Source organism: Hyalella azteca, unplaced genomic scaffold (genome assembly GCF_000764305.2).
Source record: "Hyalella azteca isolate HAZT.00-mixed unplaced genomic scaffold, Hazt_2.0.2 contig5640, whole genome shotgun sequence".
NCBI classification, from domain to species: Eukaryota; Metazoa; Arthropoda; class Malacostraca; order Amphipoda; family Hyalellidae; genus Hyalella; species Hyalella azteca.
Genome location: NW_025935823.1, coordinates 404,105 through 423,786, shown reverse-complemented (window position 1 = coordinate 423,786; position 19,682 = coordinate 404,105). Strand labels below are relative to the sequence as shown.

Genomic DNA, 19,682 nt, shown 5'->3' with positions numbered 1-19,682 from the left:
GGGGAAATATATGTAGATGAGGAGAAGGCCGGTTGTGAGAAGAGTGTGTGAGGAGGTATAGCTCAAAAGAAGGCAGGTTATGAGGAGAGTGTGTGAGGAGGTATAGCTGAAGAGGTAGGTTATTAGGAGAGTATGTGAGGAGGTATAGCTGAGGAGGCAGGTTATGAGGAGTGTGTGTGAGGAGGTATAGCTGAGGAGGCAGGTTATGAGGAGAGTGTGTGAGGAGGTATAGATGAGGAGGCAGGTTATGAGGAGAGTGTGTGAGGAGGTATAGCTGAGGAGGCAGGTTATGAGAAGAGTGTGTGAGGAGGTATAGCTGAGGAGGCAGGTTATGAGGAGAGTGTGTGAGGAGGTATAGCTGAGAAGGCAGCTCAATATAGCCCCGTATGTTTACTGATAACCAGACTGCCTCTCTCTAAACACTGGCCCTCTCATGCTACCCCACGCATACACACCAGACCACGCGTCTGCTTCTTGCAGACCAAATCATACCACAGCTACCTGCAAACCAGGCAAATACGTCATACCACAGCTACCTGCAGACCAGGCAAATACGTCATACCACAGCTACCTGCAGACCAGGCAAACACGTCATACCACAGCTACCTGCAGACCAGGCAAACACGTCATACCACAGCTACCATCAGACTAGGTAAATACGTCATACCACAGCTACCTGCAGACCAGGCAATTACGTCATACCACAGCTACCTGCAGACCAAGCTTATATATCATACAATAATTGCCCGAATATCGCTGTTGATTTCAGTTCAAAATATCTGGTGAATTCAAGAGATTACAGTTAATCGAGATTCGATATTGGTTCTCATGCCACACAGTATCGATTTATACAGTAACTGTATTTATTACTTCCAACAATAACTGCAATTATTTCTACAGACTACTTACAACAGCAGCACAACATTGCCTCCTACAGACATGGTGATGGTTTTGTAATGTTTCAGAGCAGTGATAAGACGAAACTCTGAGCTGAAAAAGAGGCACGCCTTAGTTTAGCTCATGAATACAAGCTGTTCCAGGAAGTTCTATTCAGATGAATTTAGTTTTTTAATTCACTTAAAATTTGTTCACTTACATGATCAACCTATTGGACAGTAGGAGAACCATTTGTTAAAAAAATTCGGCTTACGGTAGGAAGCGTCAACATTGAAAAATAAAGAACAATGTGATCGTACCATTAGAGAAGTAACCAGAGTTTAGACAAAGTATAAATGAAGAAATATTTCAGACATGATTAGAAGATTAAAAGAAGGACTATCTGGACAGTTGTTGTGACAAACATCTAGATGCTGTCGTACCGTTTGGTAATTACGCACATATTTGTAATCAACAGTTGAACAACTTGCTGCCTCGGTTATTGCACGCTTCTGGTGGTGATTTAATGATGAGAAGAGTATCATTCTCAAGCTTTGGATCATCATCAACAACTGCAGCAGGCAGCGAAGCTGAAACTTTAATTTTTATAAGTCCTGTCGTTACTTATATTTAAAAATTTTGGGCACCGGTGATAATTATTAATAATAATTGTTCATAATATTAATAGTTCTGTCCACTGGTGTTAATAATAGACTGCAACTATCAGGACTAAAAATATTTTTCAGCTAATTTCAAGCATACTTGCGAGGTAATATTAATCTTGCATCACAAAAATAAATCAGGCCTCAGAAAATCTCGAATCGCAGCTCTTTTGTTTTTTCGGCGGCCATGTAAGATTAAAATAAGACAGGCCCTGTTTTTCTGTAAGAAGTTTTGTGAGGTAGGAAGGGGTAACGAGCCTTTGAAATCTAAACGATTCCACTGGCATTGATGAGACATATAAAAGGCTATAGCTGCTAGTGTTGCTTCACAAATGAAGCCGAAGCTGGTAGCTATCTACTATGTAAACTAGGAAAAGCTGGTAGTGGTGTTTATTGAACCACGCGATAGCTGGCAGCGATACTTTGTAAACTAGTCATCGTGTGGCGCCAGCCATCGGAAACTAGACTACAGCCGGCACCGGAGTAGTATAGGCTAGGCTAGGCTATAACTAGGCTATATAACATAGCGATGCTTTACAGACAGACTACAGTGCACGGTAAAGAGCAAGCATGAGTCTAAACCTAAGTAGTATATGCAAGGCTATCAAATATGTAATATATAAATAAATATTCATATCCTAATATGTAATTTGGAAAACATAAAACATAGCGATGCTCTACAGAGCACACTCAGCACGGTGCAGAGCGTGGCTGGCACACTTGGATTGAGGCTGAGCAGTAAAGCTGGGCTCCGATAGCAGCTCAGTCTGGGCTGCGTCAACAGTCTGGTCCCCACAGACCACAGCGCCAACACTCATGCCCCTCACATGCCTTGGTGAGCGTGTCACGTGATCGTGGCATGCAAATCATACGCAAAAAGTGAATACAATAATGAAAAATTATCTATGAATACTAAGGCAAGTATAGCACTAGCTATAAAAAGTGTAGTTAAATGTTTCATTAGCGTCGAAGAAAATGAAATATTTACATGTTTTCAATTGAAATATTTGCACGTATTGTACGAACACTTTATCACATTTGTTCAGATGTAAGCGCTTAAAAGTGAAGAGCAACGGGAGTGTGAATGCTAATGTAATTTTATATGCTTGGACAAGGGAGGCTGGTTAATAGCCATCAACTGGCATGAGGGAACATGAGGGCTGTGAGGGTTGTGAGGGACATGCCTCTTGTGGACGTCAAAAAGATGGGTGAAGGGGGCCGGGTGGGTCGAGGAAGGGGCATGCAGAAGGGGCTATCTTCAATGAGAGGGAAGTGAAAGGCGATTAAAATGAGAGGAATGTGAGAAGTGAGAGTTGTGGAAAAAGTGAGAGGTGAGGGTTTCAGGTTAAGTAATAATGGTGAGAATGTGAGGGAAGTAATATTATTGAGGGTTATGAGGGAAGTGCACCGACATGAGAGCGAGGACAGAAGTGGGACGAATGCCAAGTGAGATGTAGGAATGAAAAGAGGGATGAGTGGGAAGTGAAGCAAGGTTGCGAGAAGATATTAGGGACAGGGTTGTGAGAAGGTATTAGGAACAGGGTTGTGAGAAGGTATTAGGAACAGGGTTATGAGAAGGTATTAGGAACAGGGTTATGAGAGAGAAAAGGTAGTAGAGTTGAAGAAGAGTAACAAGGCAAGGAATGTGAGGGGATGTAGGGGGCGAGAGGGCAAGAGGACGGGGCTGCTAACAAGGGAAGCACACAAAATGCCGTCCAATTGGTCAGTTCCTCTCCGGCGCAACTAAACTCTGGGCCATTGCTTGATCTTCGGGCTTATCGCCACATGAAACATATACAACATGAAGTAAAGCCACATGAAAGATATACAGCATGAAGTATAGCCACATGAAATATATACAACATGAAGGAAAGCCACATGAAATATGTACAGCATGAAGTATAGCCACATGAAATATATACAGCATGAGGTAAAGATATACATATGGAAGAGGTAGAGCTCTTTGCATGAGAAAAAGCAAGCATTTGAATATAAGAAAAGTTTTATAATTACTCCAAATAAATGTCACTGATCTCAGCAGACACGGCAGGTAAAAATGCTAATTTGTTTTACAAATGACTAGCTATAAACTACATAGAGACTTGTCTAAAAGAAAGATTTTTGCACGAATGAATCACCGATAGAGTTTCTTGCCCGTCTTTTGGTTGTAAATTAACTTGAACTGTCCCACAAAGCAACAGAATCAAACTTTGAAGTCTTTTTGCGGCTACATGAGGACTTGACAAACCCATCCAGAGATAACAAAATTGAAAACAAAATAGATAACAAATAGCAAAACGTGGAAGCTTTTAAAGGAGTTTTGGAAAGAAAGAAAGGAATGAAGGAGTCATGCCTGGGCAAGCAAGCCATGACATTAAATTACATCTCCACTAAGACGTCGCTGCTGCAACTGCGTGCAAGCAATGCGTCAAACCTTGCTTCTGTAAACATACTCTATTACTGTGTGTATTACAGACATGTGCGTGTACAATATTAATGCGTAGTACAGACATGTGCGTGTACAATATTACTGCGTATTACAGACATGTGCGTGTACAATATTAATGCGTAGTACAGACATGTGCGTGAAGACTATTACTGCGTATTATAGACATGTAATACGCAGTCTATTAGTGTGTATTTCACACATTTGTTTGTACAAAGTAAAACATCCGAACGTATACAATACATTTACTGACATATGTTTATATTCTGGCGTTACACTCGAATTGACAGTTTTTTGAATTTCTAAATTATCATGATTCGATATCATACAAAGTTTTCTTCACGTTTATGTTCTTTCTTCGTAGTTCTTCATGGTATACGCTGGACCTTCACACGCGTATATCATGCGTATAACGCAAGTTCCCGTGAGACGCGCGTACGTGTAACATGATCCGCTTAACTTGATTGCGTAACTCGATCGCGGAAATCATATTGTGCACACAGGTGTGGGTTTGATCCAAAGTTTCGCGATGAGAGCCCATACTATTAAAACTTATCACTAACCATATAACATCGTAAAATAAGCATGTAATAACTGTCACATGTTCACTTTGTTTTTAGCAGTAAAAAATGGGAAAGATAGATTATCGTAGGACACACGATTAGTGCAGGACTTACGTCTACCGTAGGGCAAACGATTATCGTCAAACTACAATCATCGTAAACTATCTGCTATATAAATAAAATAAATATATCAATTTTATTTACAAATGATACGTGATTAAAAGCACAGTCCTTACATCATTATTGCAGAAAATCTTATGAGTGAAGGTTGTCATAAATATGAATTGCTGGTGATCACTGCGTGCCGAGTAAGTGAACTTTATCAAAATAACTGTCCTCAAATTACATTTATTTACGGAATGAACCATGTAAAAAGTTTACACGGTTTAAAAGGAAACATGTAAAAAGTTTACTCCAAAGTTTGACGAATTTGAATTAAAAGATGACAAAATACACATTCGATTTTCAATTCGGCGTGTTTACTTGATGATCGATAAATTAGGCTATTAATAAAACTTTTTCCCACTATTATATATATTTGACGGCAACAATGAAATATTGCGTGTTTATTAACGTGGTAAGCCTCAGTGTGCTCTCCCCACCCCCCACCCATTCCCCTTCCCTGTATCCTTCCTCTCAGCTGGGGAGGCTCGACAGTCCTTCATTGTAGGTCTTCCTCTTCAGGATCCTCGTCTTGTGTATCCTGTCCACCCCCTTCGTCATGTGTTCAATCCACCCCCTTCGTCCTCCGTCATATTAACACTCTTCGTCATCCGTCAAAAATAAACAGCTCGCTGACGATGCCGACAGTTTTATTAACGAACAAAACGCGAATTTCAACAAGAAGCAAATGAACAGCTTTTTCTGGTCAAATTTATAATGATATTACGTACGATATTATTCGCGGCATATGGAGCTGATAATTTACTTATTATTATTCTATTCTAAATATTTTACGCTACAAAAAATAAGTCCAGTTATGTCTTTATTTGCGACACAGTAAGTCAAGTTGCGAAAAAACAATTTTGCTGAGAAGAAACAGCCAACCTTGATGTGGGATTACAGGATTCAGTAGAATTTCATTAAATAAACAACCAATTTTAGTTTATTTATGCTTCAAATGCCAATTTGAATCTGATATTCGATTAAATTCAAATGAAACGGGCTCACCCTTGATCAACGCCTAATACAAATTTTATTTATCATAACGAATCTAACATCAAAACGTTATCAAATAAATTCAGTAGGTATTTGCGAGAATCACATACTTCAACGTAACAAATGTAGTCGACTGATACTCATCAAATTGAGATTTATAGTTAGACAATATCACCAGCAGTTTGCCGAAGCACACATTATTCACCGAAAGTTCAAGCCTTCTTTCGACCGATCACGTGTTACAAGTTTTACCAGTGTTACGTTGTTACAGGTCTTACCAGTGTTAGAGTAATCATCTAATCTACTAATGCAATGCGGATTGTTTACAATGGGTTTTCAGTGATAATTTCCACCATTGATGCTATGAACATATTTCAGGTGATGTAACTTCGATTTCTTCAATGGGCAATCGCAACGAATAATTTCCCAGTAATGCAAAAAATGAATTTTCTTTCCTCCTACGGAGCAGCGAAGGACGTTTTCTCAGACGATGTGATGAGCAGTATCACCCGTATCACCCACTGCAGGAGGTTGTGATGTTGGTGCTGAGCAGCATCACTCACTCAAGGAGGTTGTGATGGTTGTGCTGGGCAGCATCACTCACTCAAGGAGGTTGTGATGGTTGTATCACCACAACCAAGTTGAGTGAGGGACGCAGCCGAGCGTCCCAAGTTGAGACATGTGAGCGCTGGCGAGTCGGATGACTTAGTCCATCCATGCAGGGGTGAGGAGGGCACGTTGATTTTCGACGACTATTCACGAAAAAATTCTAAAAATATTACCTCTGACACAATATAATTGCCCTGAGTCTTACGAATAGATGGTCGTAAACTGGTATTAGAAAACAATGTTTTTACAGTAATTCTTCAAATCGACAGTGAAATATGTAAATTTTACACATAAAGCATCAGTAGAAATTTGAACCCGATACTTTAACACGACAATTTGAAAAGTAGATCTTAGAGAACAAACTTTGAACTTGTTTAACTTGAATTGAACTTTATTAACCTTAAGGTTAAATTAAAGTTAAAGTAATCGTCCAGCTTAAACGTCACAGAAAACACCAAAGAAACGTTTGTGAAACCAAACTCTGATTTATTCATTCGGCAAACACCAAACAATTCAAGAAGGCAGGGTCTTTGATGGAAGACTTTGGAGGGCCGAGAGTGAGACTGAGGACGACAGAATAGCAACAGAGGGACCATTGATGAGGGATCTGCTTGTACTTCATCCTCCTGCCATCAGTTAATGTTTGTGTTCCCGCCTTTTGGATACTTCAGCGACCATAAGAAATTATATTTTTAACTTATTTAGACACATTCAAATTTAAGACCTTCAAATATTATTTTACTTTTGCTTCATACAAAATATTAATTTAAATCTTTTCCTTACAAGTCGCTGACGAGTAATGGCTTGTAATATTAGTTTGGTTTCATTTGAACGCTGAACATAACATTCATTTATTTATTTAACAAGCGCAGTGAACTAAAAATTGGCCAAATCATTCATGACCATCATTAATATGAGTCAATAAGCTGATAAACATAACTAAATGCATTGATTAGGTGCACAGAACAACACAAGAAAATAATGAAACTACCTGTATGTCATAGGTAAATAATCAATTTATGAAGCAATAGTAAATGCTTAATCTCTTGTCTAATGTAGTTCTACACAGTTCGAAACAGCGGTGAGAAAACGGTGTGACCGGTGTTCGAGTAGCAGACCTGCACCGTGAAAACAACCGTTTCGCGATGTTTTAATGTTGTACGATTTTTTTGGCGTAATATTAAAAAAATGACTACATGGTGTTTCATTGAAATGCCGTTTAACACCGTTTCTTCAAACAGTGTATCGAGACGGAATAATATATTGTATTGTGTAAGGAGAATTAGTATTTTTATTGTACTGAGTGAGAAGGAATATTTATACAAAAGGAAACAAGCTGACACGCGCAGTAGGCGGCCATGAGGCGATAAGCAAGCGCCTGGGCAGCGCCATTGAGGATCCTATCGTGACCAGTGCACTCAAGGTACATAGTACGGCTGTGTACTGTGACCGTTGTAAACATTCAGGGTACATAGTACGGCTGTGTACTGTGACCGTTGTATGTTGTACACACTCATGGTACATAGTACGGCTGTGTACTGTGACTGTTGTACACACTCAGGGTACATAGTACGGCTGTTAAAATAAAATAAATTTTTACAGCGACATCACAGAGTGTCGACGCCATTTAGGCAAGCAAGGCGAATTAGGCAACTTATTATCACAAGATCTAATTATATAATAAAATAATTAAAAAACTTTAAAAAAACACGTTTTTCTTGTGGACTAAAATAATAACCAGCAGAAAATAACACAAACTGGTGACATTTTACCCGCGTTACTGACACCGAAATGCGAGGCCGCTTCAACACTCGCTGCGCACTCAACACTTAGCCAAGTGTAATAGTAAATTTTAGTAAATTAACATATTATTAAATTAATAGTATGGCTCGACACCTAGGTAAGAGTTGATGATAAATGTTTTGATAATAAATGAATTGTTGATAAATATATTCAAGTTCAACGGTCTGTAAATCATCCAGGTATTTAACAGATCAAGGTGATTGCTTGGAGTAAATGTCATATAAAATAATTGGAGCAGCTGGAGTTATAATCGTTAATAATTTAAATATTCATTAAATAATTATGAGGAGGTATTTCAAGTAATGGGTTTGAATATCAAGACCAGGTACGGCATGAAATTTCGAAAAACTGAAACTTGCGAAAGTTTCAGTTTGTGTCTACTCCACATTTATTATTCGTTCCGATGTACGAAAGCGAGTAAAGAACAGAGCCCCTCTGTTGAAATTCGGACATGCATCGCACGCCAGGTACAATAAACGTGAATAAAAAGAAAGATTTGATAAAAAAATTTTGAACAAACCAACTTTCTCATGTTTAAAGAATTTGCATAAATGAAAAAATACCACCTGACAATACAAAATTAACAGCATATAAACGCATCTTTATTGGGACAGTATAACCAAAACGTGTGGGAACGACTTCAGTGTTTTGGTGTAGTTGGTACAAAGTATCTGGCTTGCCCGTTAAGTTAATATAAGTTAATTATTGTGAATAAACATACGCATTAACATAGTTTATTATTGTGCACAATAAGCACACACAATGACACCAGCGCTACTAATCCCAACGAAAATATAAAATTTCTTAAGTACAGTGAGTCGAATTGAAAATATGCTTCAATGATCCCTGTAATTGCGTAGTAAAGTAAGATTTTTTAGTGACATTATAACACCATAGAAGTTTAGATGTTTACCCGCATGCCTCGAGGGCATTCATCCCTCAGTGACTCATAACTTCTCATACCCTCGTTATTCAATCCGACAAGCGTCCACCCTCTTTTTTGATGAATACAGAGGGTCGCTTATGCTGTTGCCGAGGGCGAGACAGGGTAATGTTGGCTGGTGTAAGGGTAAGAGTGAGGGTAATATTAGATGGTATACAGGGCATGACTGAGGGTAATATTAGATGGTGTAAGGGTAAGGCTATGGGTAATAATTGCTGGTACTCATACTTTAGAGAAAATTACTCCTGCAAGCATCGAAGTCTTTGAATGTAAAAAGAATAAGTTACAATGCCGACCGTGGGAGAGCAGCCTTCTCATGGCCACACCAACACATACGTGCGACATAATGAATGAAATCCGGCCAATTTAACTGATGAAATGCGAGGTTGAAACAAAATCTTGCAATTAAAGTTAAAAATATGTGATGTGGATAGGCATTTAAAAAATTAATGTCCAAACGGCAGAACATTTTACCACGAAATAAAGAAATAGAATAAGCGGGTTACTCACAGAGAGAGGACATGATGAACAAGTGACACGCACCACCCGCAAGACGGCAAGCGACTGACCGCCCTCGCCACACCCACCGCTTTATATACCCACGCTGTGGGGCGCCACTTAGCGGGACCCCCCAACACACCCGCGCCTCCCCCCCGCCCTCCTCACAACGTCCTCACAGGCCTCTGTGTGTGTGAGCTGCCTCTGCCTCCCTCACACTTTTGCATATACATTTGCCACACATCCCACCATCACACACTGAACTATTGAATCTTTTCCTTCCGATCCTACATCACTCATCTTCCACACACTCACATACTTTACTCGCACTTTATTTATTGTCCTTTTCTAGGAAATATATTAGCGCTTTTCAAACATGGCATTTATTTAAAAAAACATATAGATATTGTTTGATAATGAAATCATATAGATAGATTTTTCAACCGAAACCTTCCTCTTTTATAATAAACTTGAAGTTTAATTTCTACTGCGTCATTTTGATCATATTTTATTATGTTTTTAATCCTGAATTTGGACTGGTGGAGGAGCTCGCCCCGTAACATTTTCACGAGAATTATGGGATATTTTCTCGGCACCTTCTTTTATATTCAATTATAACCTAGTGATTGTTCTACACTCCTTTGTTGATGTCAGCACACTCTACAGTAACATCAGCACACTCTACAGTAACATCAGCACACTCTACAGTGGACAACATCACCTCACTCTACAGTGAACAACATCAGCACACTCTACAGTGGACAACATCAGCACACTCTACAGTAACATCAATACACTCTACAGTGGACAACATCAGCACACTCTACAGTGAACAACATCAGCCTTATGACCTTATGACCTTATGATGAGTTTAGGACGTCGTAGTCCAAGGTCACGCTGATGCGCCGCCTTCGTCGTCCTCCGTCTCCGAGTCGTCGTCGGATGTAACGTTGGACGTGTTCCGTCTATTTGCCCTCATTTGGGCCAGCTGATGCAAGATGCTGTTGCTTGTCACTTGCTGAGGGTAGTTTCCCATTACTGGACAGTCCGGGATCTTTCTCAACCACTTGTCCAGTCGTCTCTTGAATGTTGCAAGAGTCACGAAGAGTCCGTACTCTGGCCGCGGCTCGGTAATTAAATGGAGGAATCCTGCACAGTCTCCCCCTTCTTTCGTTGTAATATGTCGTTATTTTGGAGGTCTCACTCTCAAAGTTGGGAGCCAGTCCGTTTATCATCTTCCAAGTGTACAGTATGATATCACACTCTACAGTGAACAACATCAGCACACTCTACAGTGAACAACATCAGCACACTCTACAGTGAACAACATCAGCACACTCTACAGTGAACAACGTAACAATGACGCATCGTATTATTTTTTTCCATGAAACTGACTGTAAAAAGTAACGCAATGAGCGCATAGAAGTTCTAAAATATCATTAATGTGCTTAAATCGCACGATCGCGAAAAATTTGAAAGAAAATAAGGCTGAATGCAGGTTACAATAATGAAGAAGTTAAATTACTGGTAACAAGTAATTGCACATACAAAAATTGTTTCGATTATGAGATGGAAAACAACTTGCCGACCTGCTGCACTTGCATTATTGCAAATTAGTACAAGCGAGTAGCAGGAAATGTGTCTCTAATATAACTGAATAAATTCTGGACATAATTTACCAAAGCGAGGTAAAAGAAAAAAATGCATAACTAGCACATGTACAAAATGTCATTGCTAACTAGAGCAAGTAAGAAACTTCATAGCTAACTAGTGTGAGTAGAAGAAGGAAATGTGTAACCTGTACGTCAAAAAAGGAATAGATTACTAGCAAAATAAAACCTAAGGAAAACAAGCATGACCGCTGATCTGGCGGAAGCGGCTGACATTTGAGTATCGGATTAAAATGAGCGTCCTAGTCTTGTCGGCAATCACACACCATACATCCTCGCGCCAATCAGTTACGACAATCACGGACCGTACGATGAAAAATGATTTTACAATCTTGTAAATTTGTTAGAATACATCGTTTCAAAAATCATAAATCCCTCTTAGTTATAACTTTAAAGAAGAGCGGACCAAAATACGGCAAAGAAATTAGCGCCAGGAATGTACATGCATTCGCAATATCCTGAGATATTTTAAATGCGATCACCATTATGCAATTAATGAAATCTTTAACCTACCACTCTCTTCAAGCCAATATTCAAAGTACAATTACCAACCAATCGCTCCCTATGAACTAATATTCAGGTCGCAATCAACATGAGCAATCGCTCTCTGTAAGTGGGACAATGTCACATTCATTCAGGCCAGTCACCAATCAATCGCTCGCTATAAGAGAATGTTCAGGCCAAAATCCCCAAGCAATAGCTTTCTATAAGCCAATATTAAAACCGTAATCACCAACCTAGCTAGTGCTCTCTTTAAGCCAATATTAAAACCGTAATCACCAACCTAGCTAGTGACCTCTTTAAGCCAATATTAAAACCGTAATCACCAACCTAGCTAGTGCTCTCTTTAAGCCAATATTCATGCCGCATTGCCGCAAATAATGTATATGGCGCGTGTATCTTCGCTATATCCTAGCAATGATGATTAGCCGTACATAAGCTGCGCTCTATTGCTTATTATTACGGCCAAAGACATTTTCAATATACAATTTACATTAGTGAAAGAAATACAGTGCAACTATTATCATCGGAAAATTGAAATATAAATGATTGATAAAATATCATGATTATATATACATATGTGTACTGAAGTTTGCATGGCAAGTAAACCCAGACAACGAGTATCGTAGAACAATAAAGATCTAGAATAAGAAACATTCATCAATATCAAGTGTATATGTGATAACTTTAGAATAAATAAGAAGCAAGTAAAAATTCACCCATCAATAGATAAGGTGTTCAATAATGGTTCATGGTCAGTAATAATATCAAAGAAGTGTTTTTAAATTATTCATGGTTCTAATTATTTAAAATTTAAAAAGGGAAATCACTAGAAATTCAACTTATTGATTCTCGAAATTGTATGGTAAATCAATAGTAATAATGCAACGATTTCGGACAAATTAGTTTTTCCACCAATATTCAATACTACTGTCCATTGTTGTGAAGTAGAATCTTGCCGAATTGGGCTGACACGAAACATGTTACACTCAAAAAAATTATGGGTCATAGGGTCCAAATAGTGACACACTTACTTATCCACAGCACGAGCTGAGAGCAGACAGGGCATTGATTTGCGCTTTCACATGGTCAAAATAGGTCAGGATTATAGCCAGGGTAAAAATTTCATCAATATTTGGCCAAAGTCACCCTCATTTCTTTGAGTGCATCAGTTGGCCGTGCCAGAATCTACTCAGCGATGTCACCAGGCCAATAAAACTGAACATTAATTGACTGAGTCTGAGGATCGTCAGTTGAATGGAGCAATTGATGGAACTGAAGGCTTTGTATTCTTGTTAATATGCTATTTCATTGATAAGATCTCAACTGTTCGTATGTACAGGCAAGTATAAGAAATATGTAGATATTTCTATAAAAAACACAATAATTAATAACTAATCTTTTCGGTTTTTAGTAACAGCATTAAATTCCACCATGGGGAGCTCAGGTGGCATCGGATTTTTGAGAATTACACAACTATTGAGAACAAAATAATTCGGTTATCAAATCTTTTTTCGATACTCTCGAAAGTACTGAAGGTATAATAAAAGACTAAATAGAAGGCATAATAATAGATAGAAATGTCTAAAACTTTGTTCAAGCAGCTTTGATTGACATAGAGCAGAGGCGTGTGTGTGCATGGAGGCTCTAGCGCCAGATTACGTCTTTTGTGACGTCCAAATACCGCTTATACGTGGATCTCATCTGAAGCACAGGCGTCACGTACCCGTACAATTCTCTGTAAGTAGAAACGAATGATGGCCTAGGCTTCGAACATTTAGCAGGATAAAAACGGGTTTGTTATACAACGGGGATGAAGTATTGTAAATGATGAAAAGAAAATAGAATGTTTTAATATCAACGGACACTAACTGATGAAAACAGCTCTGTGTAGCGCTGAAACCTAAAGTTATTCGATTGCCTATTTCGTAATGTCAATGTGATTTTTTTTTGTACAGTCCATCCCTGTGACCGAGTCTCAGACTGCGACGAAGCATCCTAGTGTATCCTAAATACCCCAGGTTATTCTAAATACTCTAAGGTATCCTAAATATCCCAGGGTATACTAAATACCCCAAGGTATCCTAAATACCTCCAGGGTATCCTAAATATCCCAGTGTATACTAAATGTCCCAACGTATCCTATACATCCCAGTGTACACAAGCGGGCGGACACTCATAAATCTATCAGGGTCAGCACAATTGAGCAGTGGCGCTCGTCGGAAGGATGTGCACCACTCAGAGTATGCTGTGGGTCAGAGGGTCATTGAACCCTCGTGACGGACGAGCTATAGGGTTAGTAAGTGAATGAACGCACGGTTAGGTGAACGAAAAATATGAAATTTGTGATGAGAGCAAGTGTGAGGCGGAGGAGTGAAGAAGAATGTAGAAAGACACATCGGGCCACTGGAAAAAAATTGACCGGTTACGAGTCGTAAATATGAACGCATGAAGATTGGCCCTAAATGAAAAGCGGGGAAAGTGACGAACATGTAATCGATTCAATGAACGTAGTGGACGAAGAAACGAATAATGAGGCATGTGCACAAAAAGGTAATAAATTTAATAGACAAACAATCGAATAACAAAGCATGTGCACGCAATGCTTGTAGTTTCAGTGGACGAACGAACGAGTTGCATGGCATGTTCATGAAATAATAATAGTTTTGGTGGACGAAACAAGCATCGTTGAACATGAGCAGTGAACAGCAGAAAGCACAAAGCAGAGACTTGATTCAGGACATAAAACACTGTTACGCTGACCAGAACAAGCAAGGCCCGATTGCCATACATTGTCATATGAACGACAGTAACACAGAGATTTAGCCTGGGATGTATGAACAAACAAATATGATTGTTTATACCAAAAGATAAACGATATCATTACGCATTCAAACACACTTTATTGTAGAATAGGTCTTGCTATTGCAAGCAGGTGTATTAACAGTGAAAAGATGAGCTTATAGTAAGATTAACTCAATTCAACAAATTGTTTGAATTTAAGTTAACTTTACGCTCGTCAAGCGCAAAGATCCAGAAGACTGGGAATAGGTTCAGTTGTACCGGACTCAGGCAAGCACAATAGAGAAGGCTTCATAGAGAAGGTCAGCCATGACGCACTGCCCGTGTATAAAGCTTTTGCGTTCAATATTCTTGTATGGTGTATGTGTGTCACTCAGAATATTGACTTATTTAAAGCATAATTACCAAGCCAAACACAAATATGCTAGATTTCCAATCAACTGGAGCCCATGAGGAATAATGATATTTTTCTCAAGGCTACAATTAATAATAATAATTGCAAATTACAATTACCGAGTCAAACACATTTGTGGTAAATTTCTAATCACCTGGAGTATTTAAGAGATAATGAAGCGGGCTTGCAACTAATCACGGTGGTTTTTCAACGTTGTCACAGAATGCGTTGAGTTGACCACTGGTAGTTATGCTGTTGACACGGAGCGTGGGCCCATGAAGCCAAATCGCTCAACAGAAAGAAAACTATGCACAGACATTGCCAGTTAGCGTCAAAATTTAAATTCAGTGTTTGGATGTAAATAATTATACTTCAAACTCGTTTTATTGCAATTTCTCAAATATTTTAAAATAAAATCCTCTGTTTACTCGAGCGAAAATAAATCTAAGTTAAACATGCCAATAAGATGAGTTTTGCTAGAAAGATTTCAGCGGTAGTGAAATATTTGCATCGAAATACAGTAATTCAAACATGCCAATAACATATGAGTTACAGTAAGATGGTTTATATACAAATCAATAGATTAAAAGACTTCATGCTGGGTTTCCAAAGTAAATGCATGTGCGACTAACCACAATGTTTTTCAGAACGGGTAGAAGTAAAATTAACATTATATTCAAGAACAATAAACGTCAAAATAATACTCGTACGATCTTATCAAACATGTGACCAGACCGCCGAAACTTATTTTTACAGTCGTGAAAAGGCGTGCGTTAAATCTTTGATTTGTTATTAAAGCCATTAGACCAACAGCGCGAAAGTTTAAGCGTTTGCGTCAAATGTCACCGCCAGGGGGACAAAAGGTCTCGCTCGCACCGCTGAAGTGGCAAGTGGCGCTGAAGCCACACACTCTATGACAAAGGCAAGAGGGGCTTCATCCTGTAGTTGCGATGAGACGCAAGTTAATTGTAACAGTTCGTAACTTCGACCTCTCGATTTGCACAGAACACCGACAATTTTCTATTCCATCAATCGATCGATCAAAATTTCCATGGATTTTTTCCAACTAACAATAAATGTTATATTCACGGCAATTAATTTCAGCGAAGATTCACGTTCCTTCCGATTGAGCTGAAGCTACCGCACCCGACATCTAACGTTGAATCAACGTTAAATTAAACGTACTTCTGTTAAATCAGCGTCGCTTAAACGTCATTTGTATGTGAAGCCAAAGTGACGCTGGCTACCTCGGCGGCAGGTATTAGTGATCCACCACGGAAGGGTGTACATACACTTTATTACCGTTAAATCTGAAACGTCCTTTACTGACCTGCTGTACGTGAGCTACGCCCTCACTTGGTCATGTTTTAAGTCACTACTACCTATCTACTGTCAGGTGATCAGCGCTTGCATTGGACAGAATGATGAGATCCAATTACTTCTAGGTGATGAATGTTCGCCATTGGTCATTACGATATGTTGTACTCACCTCCAGGTGATGAGTGCTCCCCATCCCCAATGGTGAGCACGATGTGGTCATTGTGGTATACGCACCGAAATTTGATGACTTTTCAACGTTGGTCAGTATGATGCGTGGCTTTAACCTCCAGGTGATTATTACTCGCCCCTTGTTCACCACGATGTGGTGTACTCACCTCCAGGTAACGAGTACTCGCCATTGGGCAGCCTAATGTGTTGACTCACCTCCAGGTTAGGTGGGTCTTGTCCCACGAGCTCCCCTGTTTGATGTAGCGCCGTACGCGGTTGTTTTCCTCGTCAGGCGGTATGTCTGGCAGAGAGCAGCGCGGTCGCCGCATTAGATCCTTTGTTGCTGCGTCGACCACGCCAGTCACGGGAATGTGGCCGAACATCTGACCAATACGATTAAATATTAATGATAAATTAACTACTGTTTCACATGAATGTCAGCAATAGTGTTAATTTATATCCTGAAAAATGTCGCTGAATTATAAGACGAGCTTTTTTGAATTTTCAGTGAAAATATCAGTTATCAGTTCTACTGTATAATAGGAATTTAAATAGGTGAGAGTTGAGCTATTATTTTTTTCCATGCATTTAAAACAAGTCTAACACCGTCGAAGCATCGCACCAAACCATTTTTACCTTTTTACCTTAAAGAGATTGAAATGTATACAAAAATGTATTGAGACTACGAAAATTTTTTGGATACTTGATAGTGAGTTAGTGACGACTTGCATTGTATTAAATCGATGCAAACTAAAACTTTGGCGATGAAGTGACATTCTTGGATATTTATATTAGTTTATGCTTCACAAAGATAGTTTTCTTATAAGGTGTCCTGAATTCGTTTTCTGTGAAAGAAGATTTCATCAGAAACTGTAATTTAATTTGGTGCAACTGTTGAGAAGCTCGCGCAATGATTGCAGACAAGGGGATAATACCGACGCGATTAAGCAAACACTGAAAGAACTTGATATACATTTTAATTAGGATGTCTAGTAAATTATTGAATGTACTCAATTGAAATATACGCCATAAGTTTTTCTGCGTATATAATATTTTCTGTGTTCCAGATTCCGAAATTCGAATCCTCAAGGCTGGTACTTCACTAGTCAGAGAACCAACTTTAAATTAAAATTTTGGTTTGACTAATTGATTTAAGACGAGCTGGTTACACATCATAATGATTCCTAATATTTTCAATACACGTTTTTCAGTAACTTTGGTTGTAAATTCATACAGAATGGTCAGGACTCAGGTCGCTGACAAAAATTGTGATGGCTTGTCCAGCAATTTTCGGAGGCTGTAACATTGCTTCAGAGCTAAACTTTCGAACAAAAACAGATAATTGGTATAAGTTTACGAAGTATTTATTGCAATAAAATTTATCGAAGCCTCCCCTGCAACAAAAGTTAACGAAGTCTCACCTGCAATCTCTTCACGGCATCGGTGAGCTCGTCATCCGTCCTAAGATTTCCCATCTCAACGTCGCTCATGGGCAGATAACCGTACTGCATCAGGTAGCGTTGCTGCACATAAACGAAGATGCATTAAAAATACAATTTACTGCAAAACTTATAAACAAAATGAATACACATGAAACAATAAAGTCATGAAAGTCGTAATCACAAAGAGATCAAGCCCGAGAATCATGCTGTTCAGTCAAATGAATTTTGTTTGCCATTGCAACATTGATTTCAAATAACTTAAAATGCCTATATATATAATTCAAATAATCTGGAGCAGAGAAGTCAGCATATAAGTCTGACTAGCAATTAATGAATCATGCAGATAAAGCTATTATAAGATTCCGTGATAAGCGCTGAGTAGAAGTTATTGAATAAATTCCAAGGCAGATGCAACGCAGCTGATTCAAACGTCGACTACTACTCTGGGAAACTTATGCAACTTTTGTGCCTGCACTGTTTGCGGAACAAATGACACATTAATATATTTTTTTGGATGGATGACAGTTTAGTACGGACTGCACAGGAAACCATGAAAAACTGTATCCTTAATGATGCACAAGCCCCGAGCACAAATGGAGAACGGAAGCGTTTTTTTCTAAAGAGATTTGGCGAGCACAACGCGCGTCCATGACAGAGAAGGATGAACGCTTTTATCATTACTGGAAGCGATGGAGCTGGATAACTAAAGTAAACATTTGATGAACAAGGATTGTGTCTACAGAGTATGTCTACTAGAATTAACGCTAAATATCGTCAACATCCTTCACTATGAAAACTTCGGTTTATTTCAAAAAATTTGCATCATTCAATTTGATCTACATATTGGCCATCGTGCAAGTAAATTTTGTGTATTTTTTAAATCCTGAACAAATTAATGTTTTGTATGTAAATTTAAGTACAAAACATTGTTACTAGATTGAAAATTTAATTTTCATAAATTGAAATTTAAAAATTTATGAAATTTGGCGGTATTTTCGTACAGATAGATTAAGATTAAACTTGGAACATCGTTACAAAATAAATGTCTAAATTAATAGAAAATTGGTGATTTTTGATATCCAAATTTTAATGTTTGGATGCTTAGAGTTTGTTATCAAGCGCGGGTCATTGATGTGTTTGAAAACAATTCGGTGAATTTTTAATTGCAATACAAGTAATTCATATGAATTGTCATTTATTATTGTACATAGTAATATTTTCAACTGAGGCTTCATGTTTCCACCAGCAAAGCGTACAAAGGTATTTTCCCGAATATTGAATTTTAAGCAAAAAATTAATATCTGCAGATGAGCCGACCAATCAATTTAGGAAAGTGAGCACTCGATACAATATCTCGTGGTTAGCACCAGAGGAACTATATGAACCTGACCAGCCGGGGGTGACCGCAGACTGATCATCGTCCGATCTCATAAATCGCTGCGGGCAACGGACTGGTGATCGGAGTGAAAAATATTTTTACTGAAAATATGTCACTGTGAAGATGTTTCTTCATTTAAGATGATGATTATAGGATTTATTAATGAGCCTTTTTTATTTATTAGGAGATGCTTTTTATACTGCTGTGGAGATGCTTCGTTGCCAAGATATGTCGTAAGAAGCAATGTCATTAAGCTCTGACATTACACCTGACATAACTAATTAGATATGACGTTAAATTACGTGATTGTATCATTTTATCGGGAAATGATCTTAACACCGAGAAAAGCGTGTATTTGACTTCACTGTTAGAAATTTCCCGATAGAAACATGAAGCAAAAATTATAGGTTACAATTAAATGGCTAATAAACCACTTGTGGTGTGATATA

The 19,682-nt window shown here is 38.6% G+C and overlaps 1 protein-coding gene across 1 annotated transcript in view; it reads right to left on the bottom strand.

Annotated features, from left to right (window-relative positions):
- Positions 1-19,682, bottom strand: part of LOC108678840 (matrix metalloproteinase-2) — a 51,535-nt gene that overhangs the window by 9,383 nt on the left and 22,470 nt on the right. Inside the window, exons 2-3 of the mRNA XM_018167333.2 lie at positions 17,835-17,936; positions 16,630-16,796 (exon numbers count right to left, since the gene is read on the bottom strand). Of these exons, the coding sequence (XP_018022822.1) occupies positions 16,630-16,796; positions 17,835-17,936 (269 nt within the window). The remainder of the gene's footprint in view (positions 1-16,629; positions 16,797-17,834; positions 17,937-19,682) is intronic.